Source organism: Hermetia illucens, chromosome 4 (assembly GCF_905115235.1).
Source record: "Hermetia illucens chromosome 4, iHerIll2.2.curated.20191125, whole genome shotgun sequence".
Classification (NCBI taxonomy): Eukaryota; Metazoa; Arthropoda; class Insecta; order Diptera; family Stratiomyidae; genus Hermetia; species Hermetia illucens.
The window spans coordinates 143,352,593-143,372,668 of NC_051852.1; the positions used below are offsets into that span (position 1 = coordinate 143,352,593).

At 42.8% G+C, this 20,076-nt stretch overlaps 2 protein-coding genes across 3 annotated transcripts in view; one reads left to right on the top strand and one right to left on the bottom strand.

The window, feature by feature from the left end:
* Nucleotides 1–1,084: 1,084 nt before the first annotated feature.
* Nucleotides 1,085–2,636, top strand: LOC119655694 (ctenidin-1-like). Its single transcript, XM_038061700.1, has 2 exons — nt 1,085–1,270; nt 1,924–2,636. The coding sequence occupies exons 1-2, from the start codon at nt 1,253–1,255 to the stop codon at nt 2,488–2,490; spliced, it is 585 nt and encodes a 194-aa protein (XP_037917628.1). The 5' UTR covers nt 1,085–1,252; the 3' UTR covers nt 2,491–2,636.
* Nucleotides 2,637–2,693: 57 nt separating this feature from the next.
* The window catches only part of LOC119655693 (phospholipase B1, membrane-associated-like), a 74,099-nt gene continuing 56,716 nt past the window's right edge, over nt 2,694–20,076 (bottom strand). For both annotated transcript variants that reach the window (XM_038061699.1, XM_038061698.1), the window contains 2 exons: nt 19,042–19,203; nt 2,694–3,211 (listed from right to left, as the gene is read on the bottom strand). In XM_038061699.1, the coding sequence (XP_037917627.1) occupies nt 2,725–3,211; nt 19,042–19,203 (649 nt within the window). In that variant the 3' untranslated portion in view covers nt 2,694–2,724. The remainder of the gene's footprint in view (nt 3,212–19,041; nt 19,204–20,076) is intronic.

Genomic DNA, 20,076 nt, shown 5'->3' on the forward strand with positions numbered 1-20,076 from the left:
ACAGGACACTTGCCGTTTTCAGCAGAATGCCTGCTGAACAGGCTTTCATCTCCATCACACACCACTAGTCACATTCTCGGGCTTGGGTTTGGGAGAAATAAGCATTAAGCAGCTTGCTTTGGTTCGACTCAAAAACCCAATGAGACTTGGAAACCTACTAACGAAACAATGTCGCATCCTTAGTCCTTGATTATTTGACCTAGTTTGTCGTAATCTGGGATCATGTCCCGGTTTTTCTTTGTGGTGCAGTCATGATGACGAGTTCTCTAGCCAAAAGAAAAGACGTGTACTAGGATTATGTCTCGTTCCAAACACTTTGAACTCTATAGGTCATGTAACAAACGATCAAATAATCAATGATGTAACTTGCATTTTGTTAGTGCGGCTTGGTATCCGTAGAATCACGATTAGACTTCGTTACTTTTTTCCCGGTAGATGCTTTGTAAATTTGTAAAATTGTTAGCCCAAATGTGAATCAGCTACTTGAAAAAATCGAGCAATTATTAACTAATTAAAGTACAATCGCGAATCAGACCCTTCACCACTTTTCTTTATTTAACATGTCAGTCAAGACTTGGCAACACTTAATGCGAATATTTCGCTAAATAGTGCATAAACCCAATTAAAATGGTATTAAATATCAAAGATTGTAATCGGTAATATGATCTTCTAAGACGTCAAAGTTTGATGCTTGAATGACCGTTACGAACCAGCGTTCTGCTCGCATATGGACCGCTCTTATCCACTATACCTTTCAATTAGCCTCATCGGCATCGTCTTGGATAAATCGCACTTACTAGCGTCTTTGGAGAACCATACGTGCATGCCAACCATCTTAAACGATCTGCAACGGTCAGCTTTTTATCACCAAAAAACTGAGCAAGTGGTAATACGTAAGATGTAAGCGAACTGTGTCTGCTGGCCCATCTGTTCACCTGAGAAGAGGTAAAAAATCCACGGCGGCTACCATCATCAACCTTCATTCAATTTTGACCCAATCCTGTGCAGTACCTACTCTATGCTGGTTTTGGGGGCTTGTGCAGTTTTGCCCCTGTAATGGGTATAAAAAGATGTAGTCAACATGGAGATGGTATCATTTTAAAACTAGCTTCGAACTCGGACAAATATCTGAAAAGGAAGTCCGCCTTCAGTCCAGCTGCAATTACTGCTTCTTCGGTGTGGATTAAACTCGCGGTGTGATCTCGCTGTCTATCGACCAAAAATCAAAGACAATAAAATAACCCAAGTAGTCATGAACAAGTTCGGCGTGGTAAGTTACACAATGTATCTTAAGGTGAAAGTCATAGGCAGTGGAGCGGAGATGAAGAAGAGATTCGCGGCGAAATTATGTCCGGTGTGACATTGCGCTGAGCCGCCAAGGATCATACGGAACTTACAGCAATTCGCGGGGTCACTACCGTGATATGCCAGTCAGAGCTTCGAGCGTGAAAGTCTGTAGGTGACTTAGTACGCTGTAACACGGTTCGGTGTGTAAAGTTGCTCGCGCGGATTACTCTTGCGGATTATAAATGAAAGTGCAAATGGGATTATAGGCGTGCATTTTATTATTCGGATTGCGGAAACCAAGTGATAGTGAGATTGTGAAAATACGCTGAAATGGGTGATAATCTTAATTGGCATGCTCGCGTTTCTTAAGACAATCACGGCTGGCTTCAAAGTGGGCACTTGGTAAATCACAACTTGCGTTGAAGTGGTCACTTTGCAGATTTTCCAATTGTCTGCGGTTATCTAATACTAACGTAATAGCAGATACGGATAGAATGTTTATAATTCGTAGTTTTAAATGCCGAGAAGTAAAGATTTCCGAATTTGCTGCGAACTACTCCAATACCTACCAGATTTCTTCTTCAAAATTCTTACCTCTAAAGTAAAGCGAACTCATAGTCTCTTCGTTCTTTTCAGATCGTTGTTTTGTCTGCTGTAGCAGTGTGTTTCGCTGAACCACCAGTAGGCGGTGGATACAGCTACAGTTCAGGAGGACATGGATCATTCGGAGGCTCCGGCGGTGGCTATTCCTCCTCTTATGCCAGTGGATTTGGCGGAGGATATGTAGGTTCCGGAATCGGAGGAGATCTTTCTAGCTTTAGTGGCGGAGACTACCACGCTGTCAGCTCCGGACACCAAACCTATGAAGGACAATACGTAGATCCAACCTTGTTGCACAAAGTTAAGGAAATCCTTCTCGATCACGAGAATTTGGAAGAGAGCACCCGCGGGCATGGAGGAATTGGAGGTTTCGGAGGTGGATACCCATCCTCAACCTATGGAGTACCAGCACCTACCTATGGAGTTCCACACTACAATTCACGAGTTGTTGCTATTGAATTGGGACACATCAACCCATCAATCCAAGTAGCTCAATACCACCAAGCTGGATACAGCCACACCCCATCTGGCTCATACGGTGTACCTGCCATTCCATCCGGATCATATGGAGTCCCATCAAGCTCATATGGTGTACCACACTAGTCCTCTACAATTAGAATTAAATCGTCACGTTTACCTACTTCCCCCGCTATTGTACCTACATTGATGTAGGGCTTCCTGTATATATTTTCCTTTTTTGTATGGGAGTTTTATAATGTAAATAAATTTTTCTTGTTGTTTTTTATAAATATTTATATTTTCACTTTGAGTTCGATTCAGGTACAAAAATGGAATATCATTAACAATATCTTCTTATTATCTAACAACAAAAATCTCTCATCGCCTAGATCGTCCACTATTTCGATTCGTCAAAATATACGGCTGAGTCTTTGTGGGACATCTGAACTCCTTGAACAAAGGTAACAATCCTGAACTCTTCTGTCCAACACGTTGCATCATATTATTCCACAGTGCGTTTGCTGAAACAGCGTGTCCTTTCTGACTCAGATGCAGACAATCGGCAGCCATTATTTTTAGATCAGCTTTTCCCTTGTTGTAAAACACAGAAGAATCCTTTAGAGATGGCTGGTAGACTACGGCAAAATTGTCAGTAGTGAACTCAGGAAGGAAGCTAACATTTTCCATTATTTTAGCGAAATTTCTTTCTTTTTGGCGGTATAGGCTACGATGACTCGAATATTTTGGGCCAAATAAACATGAACATTCAATGGGAAGTGAAAGTGAACACGTAAACGGCACTTTCATTTCGTATAAGGAAAACATGAGGTTGACTAAGGGCGTTGGGACCAGGTTGACTAGTGTTCTGGAAGAAATAAAAGGAAAACAGTAAACTCTTTTGTCAAATATTGTTAGTTGGCGTTTGAATAAACTACAAAAGCAAAATTACGACAATCACTGAGGCTTCAACAAATGCAATTTTCTTATCTGTCATTCACCATAGAAGGCAAAATAGCAAATTTTCCGTATATAAATATCTCATTTATTTTGGTTAATAAAAATATTTTTTTTTAATTTTCAAAACTTTTATCTAAAGTGATTCCATTTACTTTTATGTCTTCCGCCGATTTTTCGGGCAAAACGAAAAAAACCCCCGGAAATATATCTATATCTTTTCAGGCAATCCTTTCAGGACTCATTTTTGAAATACAAATCATCAATCTACTAGGGTGTTGCTCACTGATCACAGGTGGAGTGGAATTTCCAAGTTCACCCCCTTCAAATAATTCTAGATAACTTTTGTAAAGCCCATTCTTTTCCAATCATATACCATGTACCCCTGCTGGTGTTTTCTTGTCTAGCAATTAATGCAAAAACTTTCAAAAATGCTGGTTTATTTTTATTTTTATTACAAAAAAATGTATAATATTACAAAAACCTTATTTTCAATTCAAAATTGTAAAGATTCATGTATCTTTTTAAGAAGTAATTTATATCGCGCTTGACAGCTGCTATACCAAACATATCAGCTGATGTATTTATATGCCAAACATTTCTCAATAACTAAAGTGCTGCCATCTGTAAATTATATATGTCATCCTATATATTATGGACAGGGCACATCACAGCTGATAGTTAACGTCAACGACTAAATATTTCTTTCTATATATTAAAATTGCACATGCTGAGGACACAATCATGTTGGTCAAAGGCATACATTGGGCATCTGTCATGTCGTCCGGTCGTTACCAATGCGAAATTATCTTAACAAATCACAAATAGAATTTAACCCATGGTACCAGCGGCAGTGTTCGATATTTTCATCTGTAAAACCAATGATTTCAATTCCTGATTTAGTTGTGACAATTTTGACGTTTTCCTACGTTAAGTGATAACACTAATAATACTGGCTGATTGGGAACAAAATATATATAAAACGTGGGGGCAAACTGGCCCCAAAACTAACAAACTGATCGCAACTCCCTAGACAACTGCTAGGTTTTCTGCTATTATGTTACAGTTCCATTAAATCTGGGTGCCAATTAGCAATTATGGGCCCGCTGGGGCAAACGGGCTCGGATCGACAAGGCAAAATTACTGGATGGCAACGATCCTTGTTATTTCTGGACCAAGTGGATTCACACCTCCCAGTTAATCATCAGTCAACCTGGTGGTAAACTAACTTGAGCGACGAAAACCTGGCATGGCACGGATTTACGATTTGGGAGACGATTCAGAATAACTTGCGCATGAGCTGACAGCTGTGGCATCCTGTAAGTGGTATCTCCCAGAAACGCTTCCTGATTAATGTTTCAGCTGTCTCCATCCCGATAATAATCTTAGCAGGATTGCAAGTACACTCAAAGCTATGATCAACAGCAATCACGACAACATAATTGGCAATAGCCGAAATTTTTGGAAGGAGCAACAATTCTTTACGTTCAACACACCTGGCAGCCAAAATAGGAGATTGAATTTGCAGAAAGGCCGAACTTAAGACAAACTACTAAAAAAGTAGAAAGGTCCCAATGGAAAAGGCAACTAGTAGTGAAAAGGGAGTAGAGGCTAACAGTCCTGGTGACCAAAAAGGGCAGACTATATAGAATTCAAATTTGGAAAAAGGACCATGAGAAAACCAAGCGCCAAGCTACCCCCAGCCAGGTAGAACCGGAGACGATGGACCTCATCCGAAAGACAAGGCTAGAGGAAGAACAGCTACTCAAGAACTTCAAATGGTTCTATGGAAAATTAAGGACGTCCGGCAAAACATCTCCATGGATCTCAAAAATATATATTGGAAATGGAAGAACTGCTGGATCTTGTTATACACCAGTGGAACTCCTGGAAGATAGTAGAAAAGGTGCTGAGGAAAAATATATAACTAGCGTAGCCCCTGGTTGTGCAAAATGTGTGCGCCTGGTGTGTCAACCAGTCGGAGAGGGGATAAACAAACGATGAAAGGAAGGGAGGGGAAAACAGTGCGTATCTCTCTGCAAGGATGCAGCAAGAAGAATTCCGCAACCGAACGGACCAAGCAGCATCGAAAAAAGGAGAAATTTCAACAACATAACCTAAGTTGCATAGCTAGAAAAGTCGAAGTTGACTAGGACGACAACATCAGCACAAATATAAAGAGAAGGGCAAACCATGGTCAAGCAGAACGAAGAGAGATCTTTTGAAATCATTCGATAAGTCTACAACTACTAACAGAAGGTGCTCGAGTAGATGCTAAATCTATCCGGCGGACTAGAACTCGCGATATACTTGTCGAGCTTTGATCGAAGACCGATAAGAGGAGTACGATCTGCGTGAAAGTGCTGAGCATTCTGGGTGTGAAAGCATTGGCTCCCAGCCTAGAACCCATATGTACCCTTCAAATAGGGGACTAAATTGTCTCACTAATACGGAAGAACTGAAAGAAGCGATAAATAAGGATTACACATATGTGAGCTACCTTAAGGTGGGATATACTTCTATCAACTTGAGAGGACACTGTTCCTGAGAAAATAGTGAGCCTTCAATGCGGCAGAATAAAGATGTGATCGACCATTTGCAGGATAAGGCGAGAGGCAGTTAAACCCGATGTTTTAAGTGGGGGACCTACGGTTATATAGTAGGGCAGCGCAAAGGGCAGGACAGAAGCACTTTGTGTTACAACTGCAGTGGACTTGGGCTCAAGGTGAAGACTTTCGAATCGGCGAAATCCTGTATCCTTTGCAAGGACCGCATTCTGCAAAAAGAAAATGTTGCTCATGTTTCCCTTTTCGGAAGGTGTGATTCGTAAGAGTGTAACTGCTCATGACTTAATGAAGAAGATGGTGCATGAAGAAGAGCTGACTTGTTGTTTCTCATTCATCTGGATGAGAAACGCGGTTAAGTTGCGAGTTCGAGTCCATGGTCGAGGAGATGACTTCATTTGGGTCGTTTAGTTTGTGCGAAAGTGGCTTTTTCCAATTTACCTCACACTGAAGGAATCAATGTCAGCTTTTCGTAATAGACACAGAAGGAAGGGTTATAGTCGAACAAGACTTTAACACCGGAATGGGACATGCTCAAGCCAGTTTCACTAGGCACACAGATTTTAGAGATGGCCACCAGGAGAGGACTTATTATTTTAAATGATTGCAAGGACACGATCCCTTAAGGAACCTCTGCTACGAAGTCATAAGTGCGAACGGTCTAGCTTTTCGGTACCGATATTTTGCGGTCAATGATCATCTGTACATTTTCTTGAAGTGATGACCGGCTCCACTCAATGTTCTGATGTTCGCCAACAAATCGACGTTAGAAAATTTACGAAAGCTCTGTCAAGAGGGATAAATGAGCGAGAAGACCCAGGTGGGGACAAAAGAACTGCACCTGAATCGCTAGTTATTTCAACAATGAGCTTTATCAGCTTACAAAAGGAAATTTCATCCTGGAAGGTTACCTGTGTACTGGTGGACGGATGAATTTGCAAATGTATGAAGTAACTGCTTAGACTTCCACAAATAACTAAGCGTGCAAGAGGCTAAGATGAGATGACCCTCACATCCGGAGACTGATTGATGCTGCAGAGCGAGAACGCATTGAGCAAGTTGCACGTTACACTCAAGGCATCCTTAAGGCGAAAAATAGGGAGGTGCATAGGAGATATGTCAGGGTAACTGAAGCTTTTTGAACTACGGGGGTTGCTTCTGCATTGAATAGGTTTGGCCTGAGGTAATGCGTCAAACGGTTCTAGGTTGGAATCCCAGACGCACCAGGGGGTGTTTTAGCCGGTATGACTATGTGCCTTTCTTTCTGAAGTACCTACATGAAGAAACGAATTGTTTGGTGCTCATTCATTCAAACATATCTCATTTGACGATTGGTACCAGTGCCTGAACATAGAGGAAGTCATCAACGAAATACAATGTTAGTCCCTCTTGAAGAAGCTATGAGTGATTGATCGACGTCCACCACGTCTACTCCGTTGTCATCCGCAACGGTCTCACCTTCAGCTAATTTCATCTTTCGCAATCGTAATTCTCTTCCTTGTTTTCTACATTTTTTTTTATTTAAATTAATACTGCATTTCGAGAATCAGCTATTCCCTTCCTCAGTGTGGGAAGGAACAAAATACTGAGGAAATGTACATCTGAGCCCCAAAATGCGGTATTTGCTTAAATAAAGAAAATTGTAACCAACAAAGGAAGATCCCACGTTTTCTTTTCATTTGAAAGACTGGCTTCACTCCTAAAATAGCTAATTTGGCTGAAATTTTTCTCCTTAAATTGAATTATATTCATTCCAAACTTTTAGAGACTTAAATTTAACTAATTGAAAGGTTCACTAAGTGGGGACAAGTTCCTTTATTGCATCTAGGTCCAAAAGAATACAGAATACCACCAATTCAATGCAGATATTAGCAGGGCGAGCTTTTTGGAGGCTCTGAGATGCCAGTTCTGGAATGATTTAACGGACATTGATTTCTAGAAATGGAACCGAAACCGGATCTACAAAGCAATAAAATGATGTAAAAACTAGAATGCTTTGAGATATTGATCGCTTCAGGCAAATTGCTTATTGCCGACCAGGATCGCTCACACCTATGTCTAGCCCCACCAAGTGGCTTGTCTCTAGGGGCTTCTAGGTCATCGCGCATTAAGATTTCCCAAGAAATTGGCCTTTCTTTGTAAATTCGGGCCTTTTCGACTAGAGTCAGAAAAGTTTTCCCAACCGAGCTAGCAAGAAGTGGCTTTTCCCCTGAATGAGTGAAATTCAGTCTTTATAATCATCTTTCTATCCCAAGAAATTATCGAATACTTTTAGAAAACTTCTGTACAATTTTTTTTTTTTAAATGCAAGGCATACGCTTTGGGGCAGCTTAGAAATCAACGAGAGAGGTGAGTTATTCTTTGATTTTATTGTTACTACAAACCTATCGGCGTGTAACAGGGGCAGCACACCAACCTTCCATTTCCCCAATTCGGAGAACTGTGACGGTTGGGAGGAAGTCCTTGATATAAACCTAGTAACCGAGAATGTTATTCTTAGGGTGGAGAACTGGAGAGAGGCTGACCAGAGATCCTTCTCAGATTACAGTTGGATACTTTTCAGTCTGTATCTCGCCGCAGGTTTCTGCAAAACCTCCAGAGATCCCAGAAGGATCGACTGGAGAAAGTTTGATCACGTAATTTAGAACAAACTCTCCGGTGCACAAATTGCATGATCGGCGCGACAGACGAACTGGAATCAAAAGTTGGGGCTCTGGAAACGGAATTCGATACCGCCTTTAAAGTCTTATGTCCTGCTATATACAGCAAGAAGACACTGCCACCGTGGTGGTATGAAGATCTCTCCAGCTTCGGTGCTCCAGGATGGCGCACATGAGGTTTTCATACCGAAAGCGAGCAGGCGTGGCAGGAGTTCGTGAAGGACTTTCGACCAATCGGCCTCACCTCTTTCGTGTTGAAGACACTAGAGTACGTCTTGGACATCCACCTAAGGATGATTATAAAGAGAACGCATTTCTCCAGGTCCCACTATGACTACCTCAAAACAAATCTACAGAAACCGCTCCCCACGAGGTAATTGACGTAGTTGGGCGGTCAGTGCAGTGCAAGTAGTGTACCCTAGCTCCTTTTTGGATATAGTGCGAGCTTTCAGCAAGGTTAGAACCAACGCCATCAAGGAAGCCTTGGATTATGACGGAGTATCTTACGCATTAGATTATATCCATGCTAAGTATCAAGATAATCCAGCAGGATCTGGGAGGCAACCACTTGACTAGAGCTGTGAAGAGAGGCATTGCCCAAAGTGGCGCCATTTCTCCAGGGTTCTGATTGATAGTAATGGACGAAATTTTACGAATGTTGGACAGCAGCGGGGTAAAGGTAGTGGCATATGCAGACGACGTGTTGATATTAGAGTCAGGGATGTTTCCGTCCATTATGAGTGACATCATAAAAGGAGTGTTACAAAAGGTGTGCTGTGGGCCGCAAGATGAGGGCAAAAACTCAACAAAAACGGAACCAAGACAAAGGTACCTGAATTCCACCTACTGCGATTGACTGAACGAAGTTTAGTTCTCTCCTCTAATGTAAAGTATTTGGGTGTACCCCTGGATCAAAAACTAAATTGTACATTGAACATAGAACTGAGGATTAACAAGGCCTGTATAGCCTTCTATGCCTGCAAAAGAACCTTTCCAAAGAAATGGCGTCTCCGGGCGAGAATGGTTCTCTGGATGTACATAGCTGTAGTGCGTCCGGTCCTAACGTACGGCTCTATTATATGGTGGCAGACTTTGAGAAAAAAATACAATAGCATGAAGCTTAATAAGATTCAAAGAACCGCGTGTGCAGGTGCTGTTAGGGCTCTGCAGTCCTGCCCAGTAGATATTCTCAATATACTACTGCATCTCCTCCCTCTAGGCCTCCATATTAAATAGCGTGCAATGCTGTCAGACTATGTGAGCCCGGATGCTGGACAGCAAGGCCCTGCGGCCACATTAACATCCTAGACGAAAGACCTCGAGAAATCTGGGCATTATCCACGGGCTATACCACACGCAAGCTAAACTTCGCGAGAAACATTGCAGTGGACTTTCCAACCAGGGCAAAGTAGAAGACCGGCGGCGTGTTACAAGGTTATAACACTGTACTTTTCACCGATGGATCACAGATGGTTTGTGCAATTAGCGCGAGGGTTTTCTTGAATACACATATCCGAACTGTATGGCCTCCCTGGTTTTGCCAGCATATTCCAAGCCGAAATACTGGCACTACTGGAAGTCTGTCGATGACCGGAGCATGATCCGAACTCCAAGCGTAACATAGCCATTCTGACCGTCAACGACATCCTCTAGGCTGGTGGAGTAGTCCAGAAACAAGCTGAACAGTCTGGACGGCACACTCAAGGTGACCCTTCTCTGGGTTCCCGGTCATAGGAACATAGAGGGGAATGAGCGGGCTGACCGATTGGCCAAGCGTGGCTCTGCTCTTGGCAGTTATTCGGAGGTACAGTCAGTATCTCGCTGTGACTGTCAAGGGCGGAATCTACTTTCACTACTTAGTAGCCGCGCGCCTAAGATGGCGGAGGCTTATCATCTGTGCCAAGTGAAGCAGGATTTGGCCCGCTTATAACATAGTCCGATCACGAGAGCTCCTGTGCCAGACGCGTGCAAATGGGTACAAGGTTGCGGTGGTCTGCACTAGGCACTGGCCCATAAGGGACCACACCCCCAGGCTCGGCATACCTTACAATTCGTATTGACGAAGGCGCGCAGAAGGAAGCGGGGGCTCAGAATTTCCTCTGCGATTGCCCAGCTACGGATACTGGGCTTACTCTAAAGATCTGAGCCGGCTTCCTTGCTATCATAGCAGCTGTCACGGACTTAGGAGTTTGCTATTTACCTATCATGGAGCACACAATATAGTGCCAAAGAAAAGTAAATTAAGGACCACATGGTCCACACATGGACCACATGAAACCCTAGTTAAATGTTTCTTGGAAATCACAACAAAACTTATCTTATTCGGGGCTTCAGTGAACACTCGTCGATGGCAATAGTCATGGGGTTCAAGTTCTCCACTAAATCAAATTCTACAATATCAATCCCAGGACGTGAAGATGCAAAGCGATTCCCATTGAAGCTCAACTTCTAACATAAATCTGAGCAAGCGTGGGTATTTGATAACCAATTAATTGCTTGGAAAGGGCATTTGTCTTATATCTTAATTTATAACACTTCAAAATATGGACACACGTCTTAAAGCGATAAGTGAAAATCAAAGAGAGAACAATAAGGAGGGAAACGGTATGAAAATATGGTTACTGTGAAAAAGCTTTATAATGCCGTGTCTGCCTCACCTGCCGTTTTGTATTCATAGCAGTCACTTTGTATCTATTTTCCCCTAATCAATAGTTTCATTAAATTCATCCCCCGGCGAACTGCAATAAAGCACTCAATCCTCCTGCATTGTGTCCATCTAACACCCATTTATTGTCACCAGTCTTCCATAAATTTGCACTTGAACTGCATTTCGATAGATGGTAATGCCGTAAAATTATAATGTGCATGGTTGAGTAGTAAATTCGCGGTAGATTCACTAAATGTTCATTAATGTGCATAATTTACCGCGAACTGGTGAGCCGCGAATGTTAGGCGTACAATTTCCCATTTGTGGAAGCCGCGTGTGATTCTATCCGACTCTTTTAAGCATTCCAAACGAGCTCATCAATTTTGTCGTTGAAGCTGCCGCTGGGCCGTAAATACATACGAGCATATCCCTCCGGCCTCTGCATGATATGTAATGGTAACAGTTCAATGCGTGCTTCAGTGGGTTACGTTTGTTACGTATCTGAATTGGGTATCTGCATATCTAGTATCAAAATCGTAGCATTCATACGTCCCAGCACCTCCACAACAATTACATCACTGCGACGTAAACGTAATAGCGTTCAAGGCACGCAATTATTGTAATCGCTTTATTTCAATGGTCATTTATCGGTGCCAATCTTGGCATCAGTTTTATTTAGATTTCCATGTAAGTACCAACATGGGAATCCACGTTACGAAAGATTTAGTGACTTTTGTGATGAAAGGTAAATAATGGTCTTGGCTTTGAATGTGTGTGAACATTGGTGAGGCTCAGTATCCAAAATCAACCGTGCAGGTAGTCAGGTGCATCTGCGACCTATTTCCCATACGTCGCTAGCCGAATAATTTGATCACGTTCACCCTCTTAGTTGACTTTATTCTGACTCTCCACCGGTCGATGCACCCGCATATTTCCTGGGTTGCATCCTATTCAAAATTCAATGACTTTCTATCAACTTTTCAATTAAATGCGTGAATTGTTTGCCTCACCGAATCTATAAACATATTCCGGTGCAATACGGTTCCTTGTGTTTCAGGCGCACTTGCTTGCCCAGTAAAAGTTAAATATTGTTTTGTTGACTTTTCTATTGAATTTTAAATTTCGTCTCCAAACTTACGGATGCAGCGGAAGGTGTTATTTGCAAAGTTGCGAGTGACTACTAACTAGCATGGCTACTGCGTTACTCCCCAACAAACACGAAATATGAGCCTACAGTCGGCTTTCGCCAAACTTTTCGAACGTATCTACTTCTGCAAATATTTACTATCATGAGAGGCTCAGTATCTAAAGGTCATTGCGGAGTTTATGATTATCATCTTGAAATTGATTGCATGCAAATAAATAGAAGACAAAAGATAATATCAAATTTTAATGCTTCCCACATTCCAGGAGAATTGATATCGACCGCACCAAAACTAACAAGTCGAATACTGCAAGCTGAACGTTTCAGGTTTGCAAGGTTTTGTGTATTCCTTTTGGGAAATATTTGGATACACCACAGCTCCTTTTACATAAAGGTCCCAAAGTATCTATATCCATATAATATGTCACAATGTTCGCTTCATTACTAATATTTAATTTACACGAAACGGTCAAGTTTAACTTGCTGAAACCTTATCAATAATAGTAAGATTTCCATCAAATTTTCCAATATCATCACCTATGTTACTGCAGCACTTCAAGAATTTAGAATGGATTTAAAAAGATTTCCAGTCAATTTTCAAAAATTAGAAATATACTAATAATAACTTCATTTGAGCAAATACCGGTATAAAGAGTATTTTGACGCCTGAATATCGTACGGTGGTAGCTTCATGAATTTTTTTTATTTGTGCTGCGATAACAGAATAATTCAACAATAAAAGACAAAGCGATAAAGAAGATGAAGGAAGCATATGGAGATTCACAGACCATCATTAGCTTGTCTCTTGAATCAGTGGTTAAACTGATTATTGCGCGCAAGGAGTAGTGTCCTTACTTACCCTTCTCAATATACTTCTCAAAATTTCCTTTTTCCCTTCCTCAACATTCACTTAAACTAAACTAAAGTTGGCCGCTTCAGGTATGAAAGGTTTTGTGTATTTCTTTTATAAAGAGATTTGGGTGTGCATTTGTCCCATTAGTGTGTAGCACGTAATATATGCATATATTATGTGAGAATAACCACTTTCAAGTGATATTGACATTCAAAGTCTTGAATTTGCACAGAAGCGACAGCTTTGACTTATTATAATTTTGTCAGTAATAGTGCGATTTTCACCAAATTTCCTCTATGCTATAGCCTATATTGCTGCAAAATTTCATGATTCTAGGAGGAGCTTAAGGGGAGTTTTCCTGCCAATTACTAAAAATCATAGTAATGTATTATTATTAACTTTATTTGAACAGGTTTCAAATTTTTCGGTTAAGTAGTTTCTAAGAACGGGTTCGTTAAAGAAATGATCGCTTTCGACCCCCCGCATTCCCCACCTTTCCAACAAATGTCAAAACTAAGACCGGCTTCGGACAGTACTAACCGATACCTTTCATTTGATATCCCACACGACTATATTTGATGAAAAAAAATGTATACCCCCCTTTTGCATCTATGGAGACCCCCCCCTCAAATTCGACGTAAAATGATGTAACTCACTAAATGCGTGAGCGTTCACAGTTCCCACTTTTCTACCAATGCAGTCAATCGCTATAACCGTCTCTGAGAAAAATGCGTGTAATTGACAGACAGACAGACGGACAGTAAATCGATTTTTTAATAAGGTTTTGGGCTTCTTTGTCCCCCATCTAAAGTAAGTCCTTTCAAGAGTAATTGGCAATGTTGACATTGCTTAAAACATAAATAAACTTCACATGAGTCAAGTTCTAGAGGGATTGTCCAGTATGTTCCGTCTTATATGTGATGAGTATAGTGGTAGATAATGGCCCGAATATGGCTAACCATATCCCATCGCGTAGAAAAAGTTATCCCAGAAAACAAACCATTTGCTTGAATTGCACTTCCCAGACAGCATCAAAAATCTCATCTCGGGGCCAACAGGTGCATACGACCCTCAACCGAGAGACTGGAATCTAGCATGCAAAGTGGTCATTTAACTCGTTACATAGATACAAGTCGGCAGGTTCGGATGGCACCATTCCTGCGCTAGTAATAGAGGGAATGGATGCCCCGGGTCTACATATTCGGAATATATATCGCGCATGCCTAGCACACGCTTATCATCATCATCAACGGCGCAACAACCGGTATCCGGTCTAGGCCTGCCTTAGTACGGAACTCCAGCCATCCCGGTTTGCGCCGAGGTTCACCAATTCGATATCCCTAAAAGCTGTCTGGCGTCCTGACCTATGCCATCGCTCCATCTTAGACAGGGTCTGCCTCGTCTTCTTTTTCTACCATAGATATTGCCCTTATAGACTTTCCGGGTGGGATCAGCCTCCCGTGTAATGATACCATGACCGTCCGGTTGTGGATAAAATCCGGCTCAATAGGTTACGGTGGGCGGGTCACTTAATCCGTATGGATGAGAATGGGGGGGGGGGGGGGGGGGGTAACTGACTGCATTCGAACGGAGCCTCACTGGTATCTGGTCGCCTCAATGAGTAAGTTAAACCTTACCGTGCTACGAGGGGCTATAGCACGGCGGACCTCCTAACCCCCTACTCGTGGGAATCAAATGAGTAAAAACAAAAAAGAAAGAAAACGAAATCCAACCGCACAAAAACTGGTTAATCAGGCGGAGGCACATCTCTGAATTACTGAGGGCCAAGCGATTGCACCCAAGAGGGGAGAAGTTGGGACGTCAAGCAGTGGATCCAAGATTAACATTGGTATACTACGTGGACAACAACCAACGAACGCACGTCTGAGATAAATATAACAGACGTCAAGAAGGAGACAGGTCTCAGTGGTGACGGTGTGAAAGGGTACCTGCGCTATCTGAAGGAAGGCCCGAAACCAAAAGAGGCCCTCAAGAAGGCTCAGGATAGACCTAAGCCATCTCTACCGGAGCCGAGAAAGTGTGCAGCAGCAGAGATCAGCCCGCATGAAGGGAATGCTTCCAAAAAATCCAAACCTAAACCCAACGGGGGAAGAGAACCCGGGCAGGTCAGGAGTGAAGGCAGCACTCAGGAAGCCCGCCATCAGCTATGCTACTGCGGTCAAGGGCATTCGACTGGCCATGCTGCCAAAAATGTTTCCCGAGCAAATACTCACTCGTGAGGAGCATGAAACCATTGAGGACCTTGTCGTCAGGCAGATGATGAAGGAATGGACTTCGAAACTGATATTCACCGGGATACGCTTTCGACCAGGCCTTATAGTGGTAGACTGCGCGACAGCAGACATTGCAGAATGGATTAGAACCCTAGTTCCTCGATTGCCATGCTGGCAACAGGTGGAACTGTCAACATGTGCTGGGGATGATATACCAGGAGTCCATATGATGACAGTTTTTCTGCCAAAAGCCGCGACAATAGAAACGGAAGACCTTATGGGACTCCTAATCGCTCAGAATGAAGATCTTTATACTCGACTATGGATATCAACAACCGATTTGGCAACATACCCGTGCATGTGCACAGGGAAAAGCCGAGAAAGGACACCTCGGAGGAGACACCGGGTGAAAAGCATACCGAGGCCTCCGAGGAAGTCTCGAAAGCCATGGAGGCGGAAAGGACTGGATCAACCAAGGAAGTAGCCCTGCTGCCCAGTGAAGAGCAGAAGCTGGACGACCTAGACCTAGGGCTTCTAGGGCTCAGGGTAGGCGTTACTCCGACAGAGGAGAAGAGCTCCAAAAAATAACGAAGCCAATGGCTAGCACTAAGATACCCCAGATAAACCTCCACCATGTGAAAGCTGCATCTGCGGTAATTGGTAGAACAACTTCCAAGGAGAACATTGGAATACTGCTGGCCCAAGAGCCCTGGGTGTACCGGGAGCAGATTCGTGGTCTACAAGGAGGAAGCATGCAGGTAATTTGGGACACCTCTTGTGAAAAACCAAGAGCTTGTATCATTCTTAAATGTAATTTAGAATACATATGTCTTTCAGAGTTCTCACCCGGAGACCTTGTGGCTATCCAAGTCTCATTGGAAACCAGGAGGAGCATTCGAGAGGCAGCCGTGGCATCGGGATACTTCCCAAGAGACGAAATCCGGGCTCCACCGGAACAAGTCGCGAAACTGGTGAAGAGGGCGTTACCACTTGTTCTCGGCTGCAATCCCAACGCCCACCACGAAGTCTGGGGAAGCAGCGACACAAATCGAAGAGGTGAGTACCTTCTTGGATTTATTATTAGTAATAAGTTAAAAATATATAACTTAGGGAACACTCCGACATTTGTGATCAGTACAGACAGGAGGTACTAGACATAACTCTAATGAACGGAATGGTCTGGAATTGGAGTGTGTCGGATGAACCCTCTATGTCTGGTCACAGGATAATCAGAAGGTAACTCCGAAATAAAAAGAATAATAAGGAATCCCAGGAGAACGAATTGGGAATCCTACGCAACGCACTTGAGCAACAACATAACCCACCTTCAAGGGGGCAGTCACATCAGGAGCGAATTGGAACTAGAAACAGTGGTGGAAAACCTCAACACAGTCGACATTGTTGCATATGAGGCGAGCTGTCTAGCTAAGACAGGTAAATCATCAAGGAATGTACTATGGTGGAACAGGATCCTGGACAGAATGAGAAGAGAGGGACGAAAACTCTTCAATCGGGTAAAACAAACCGGCGTCTAGCAAAGGTACAAAAATGCACTGACTGCATATATCAACTCGATCAGGGAAGCAAAACGGAACAGTTTGAGGGAATTCTGTGAAAGGATCAAATAGATCACAGAAGCAACCAAGCTTTACAAGGCTGCAGCCAAAGACGCGGGAATATCCACTGTCTGTTTGAAGAAGGAAAATGGGGCATTTACCAAGAATGAGGAGGACAGGGTACACCTGCTTCTCAGGTTTCATTTTCCGGAGTCCTACCCCACGGTGGCAGGCGACAACATTCTGCCTGACACCCCAATAACGAATAAAAGGAGAAGAAAGGAGAACTGGAAACTAGCAAAAGAGGAACGCTCAGAAGCTAGGCTAAGGTGGGCAATAGGAATTTTTAAACCACTGAAATCTCCCGGAGTAGATGGTACATATTTTCCCAGCAGTAATCCAGAGGGGCCTAGGAATTATCTTAGAGTCTCTTCTGAGGGTGGTAAGGGGGAGCATAGCACTGGGAAGCGCATGGAGACGGGCAAAAGTGGTCTTTATTACGAAAGCGGCTAAAAAGGATCTTTTTCACCCTAAATCTTTCAGAAAAATTTGCCTAATATTGTTCGTACTCAAAACGGTGGAGAAGGTCATAGACAACTATATTAGAACTGACGTTCTAAAGCGTAGTCCCCTACATTACTGTGAACACGTTTACCGGATAGGACGGTCAACTGAAACCGTTCTGCATCAGCTGGCTAAGGTACAACGGGATACAAGTCCAGGGTTACGCCAACGACATTGTTTTAATCTCTAGGCGCAAATATGAAGATACCTTATGTAAAATCCAAACTGGACTTAGGGTCATTAGTGTCTGGTGAAGGAAGGTAGGACTGCGGATCAACATAGCCAAAACCAGCATAGTACCATTCACTAAGAAGCGTAAGCTTGATCACCAGAGAGCTATAAGATCATATGATATAGAGGTGAAACGCGAAACAGAGCTCAAATATTTAGGAATTACGCTAGACCAAAAATTACTCTGCAAGACACATGTCGGAAACACTTGTCGCTTACCGCAGAGAGAAAATCTGATTTATTGATGATTAGCTTGGACTGAAGCCTCTTTGGTATGGGCCAATGATGTTCTGAGCGTATGGGGCTTTCCGACCTAGCAAAGTAGCCAGGAATATCTTACATATGTTATTCAGTACCGTGATACCTCTATAATTGCTGCACTGTGTGATATCACCCTTTTTATGTATGGGCAGTTTATGCTCGTTGCCAGTCGTCAGGCATTGATTCGTTGTCCCACATTTTGAGCATTAGTTGATGAACCACTTGGTGTTCTTGGTCGCCTCTATATTTAAACAATTCGGCTGCAATTCCTGGTGTGTGGTTTTTAAGTCGATGGAGTGCACCTACTGTTTTTTCCATGCGTGGTTGGCAGCATTTCTCCATCGTCTTCAATTGGCGGGCCTTCCAACTATGATGTAGTGACTCTTCTCCAGGAAGCCGGTCCCTGTCCGGCGCATCTCTTGCAACACTGTTACATCAGCCTTATATTGGGATAGGGTATCGGCTAGCTGCTCAGCAGCATTCGGTCTGTACAAGTAGCGCACGTTCCATGAGAAAATGCGCAAATGGTTAATCCGTTGTCGTTGCCGGACTCATCGTTTTGGAATCCATCCTGTCCGAGGCTCCTTCCATGGCTTCGTACCATCGGTTTTCCGTGTAAGGTTTGCAACCCTACCCACATCCCCAACCTGGAGGACCAATGGCTGACGTTGCTGTATTGGCATGTTTAGATACTCTTCTGTGCGGTGGTCAGTATGAATAGTGCGTTACATGTATCTCGGAAAGCCCTATTTCAAAAATGTCATTTCAATGAATGACGAGCCCCTTTAAACCCAAGCAAAAATGACAGCTCTCACTGGAAGCGTGGAATCCAATCGAACCTTGGTAGACAGAGCTGCATTTTTTTCTCATTCAAATATTAAAATATGAAATATCTTCAAAAATGCATAATTAAACCTTAAATTATAGCCTGAGGCCTACGACCATAAAAAAACCTACCACAACTCAATTTTCAAATCCAAGCATTACCCACAGATACCTGCATAATATAAATTGCGATCCATCTCACCTGGGCATATTATCACGCAAATATCGTAACGTCTTAATTAAATTCCGTTCCTGACTCTCGTTCATCCACAGAGTAGCGTTCGTCTGGTAGCAAATATCCGAGCAGAAGTCGTTCCCGCCTATCATCAAAGTGAGCAGCTTCCAGTGGTTTTGCATATCCACCCTGCAAAAATGGATAGAGACATCATCTTCAAACTCGAACACAAAAGATGCCATGGCAATTCTGTGCGTTTATCTAAATTAGTGAAAAAGATGTGATAAAAAGACAAATCAACGGAATTCCCAAACTGGTAATGGTCGACTGTTAAGGTGACAAACTGATGGGCGGAAATCGGTGGATTACAACCCACCTGACGCACCACGAGCTTTGTACTGCCAAGCATGACCGGATCTTCGATGGTGGTTACAAAAGTTGTGAAAGTACTTCGTGGACGACGTTATGCCATCGGTGGTAATTAGCCGTTTGTATGTCGCAGATATTTAATTGCGAAATAATTGAGTGAACTTATTTGAGTTTTACAAATTTGAGGAATTAGCTGGAATTTTTCAATTGATGAAGTTTTATGTTGTTTCAATGTTTTCAGTGGTTGCAGGGAACTTTCGCTCAAGACCACCCAGTGGATCCTCGGTGGTTTTAACAGAAATCTGCTTAGAGCCTCTGGTAATACGCCGGCTAATTGCAAGCAAATCAAAGGTAAATACCGTGTGAGGTTGTGGATACCGCATTCGATCTAGACAACCCGCACTGCAATGAAGCGCTATAATTAATGCGAGCATTTGACCCAACCAGTTTTTCTGTCAAAAGCATGAAAAGTAAAAGTGCAATACCGTCAATGGGGAATTTATGACGCCTCTTTAATCTGCCTTAGTAATTTCCTGAATTGAAAATATTTATTACGCGATGCCTCAAAGAGGCTGAGTGCAGTGTTCGTTTCGTTTCAGTTCCAGCATTCACTCTGACTCCTTTCTAAAAATGATGGTTTTATTTGAACATTCCTTCTGCGTTTTAAGTGCAGATACCGACGTGCACTACCTC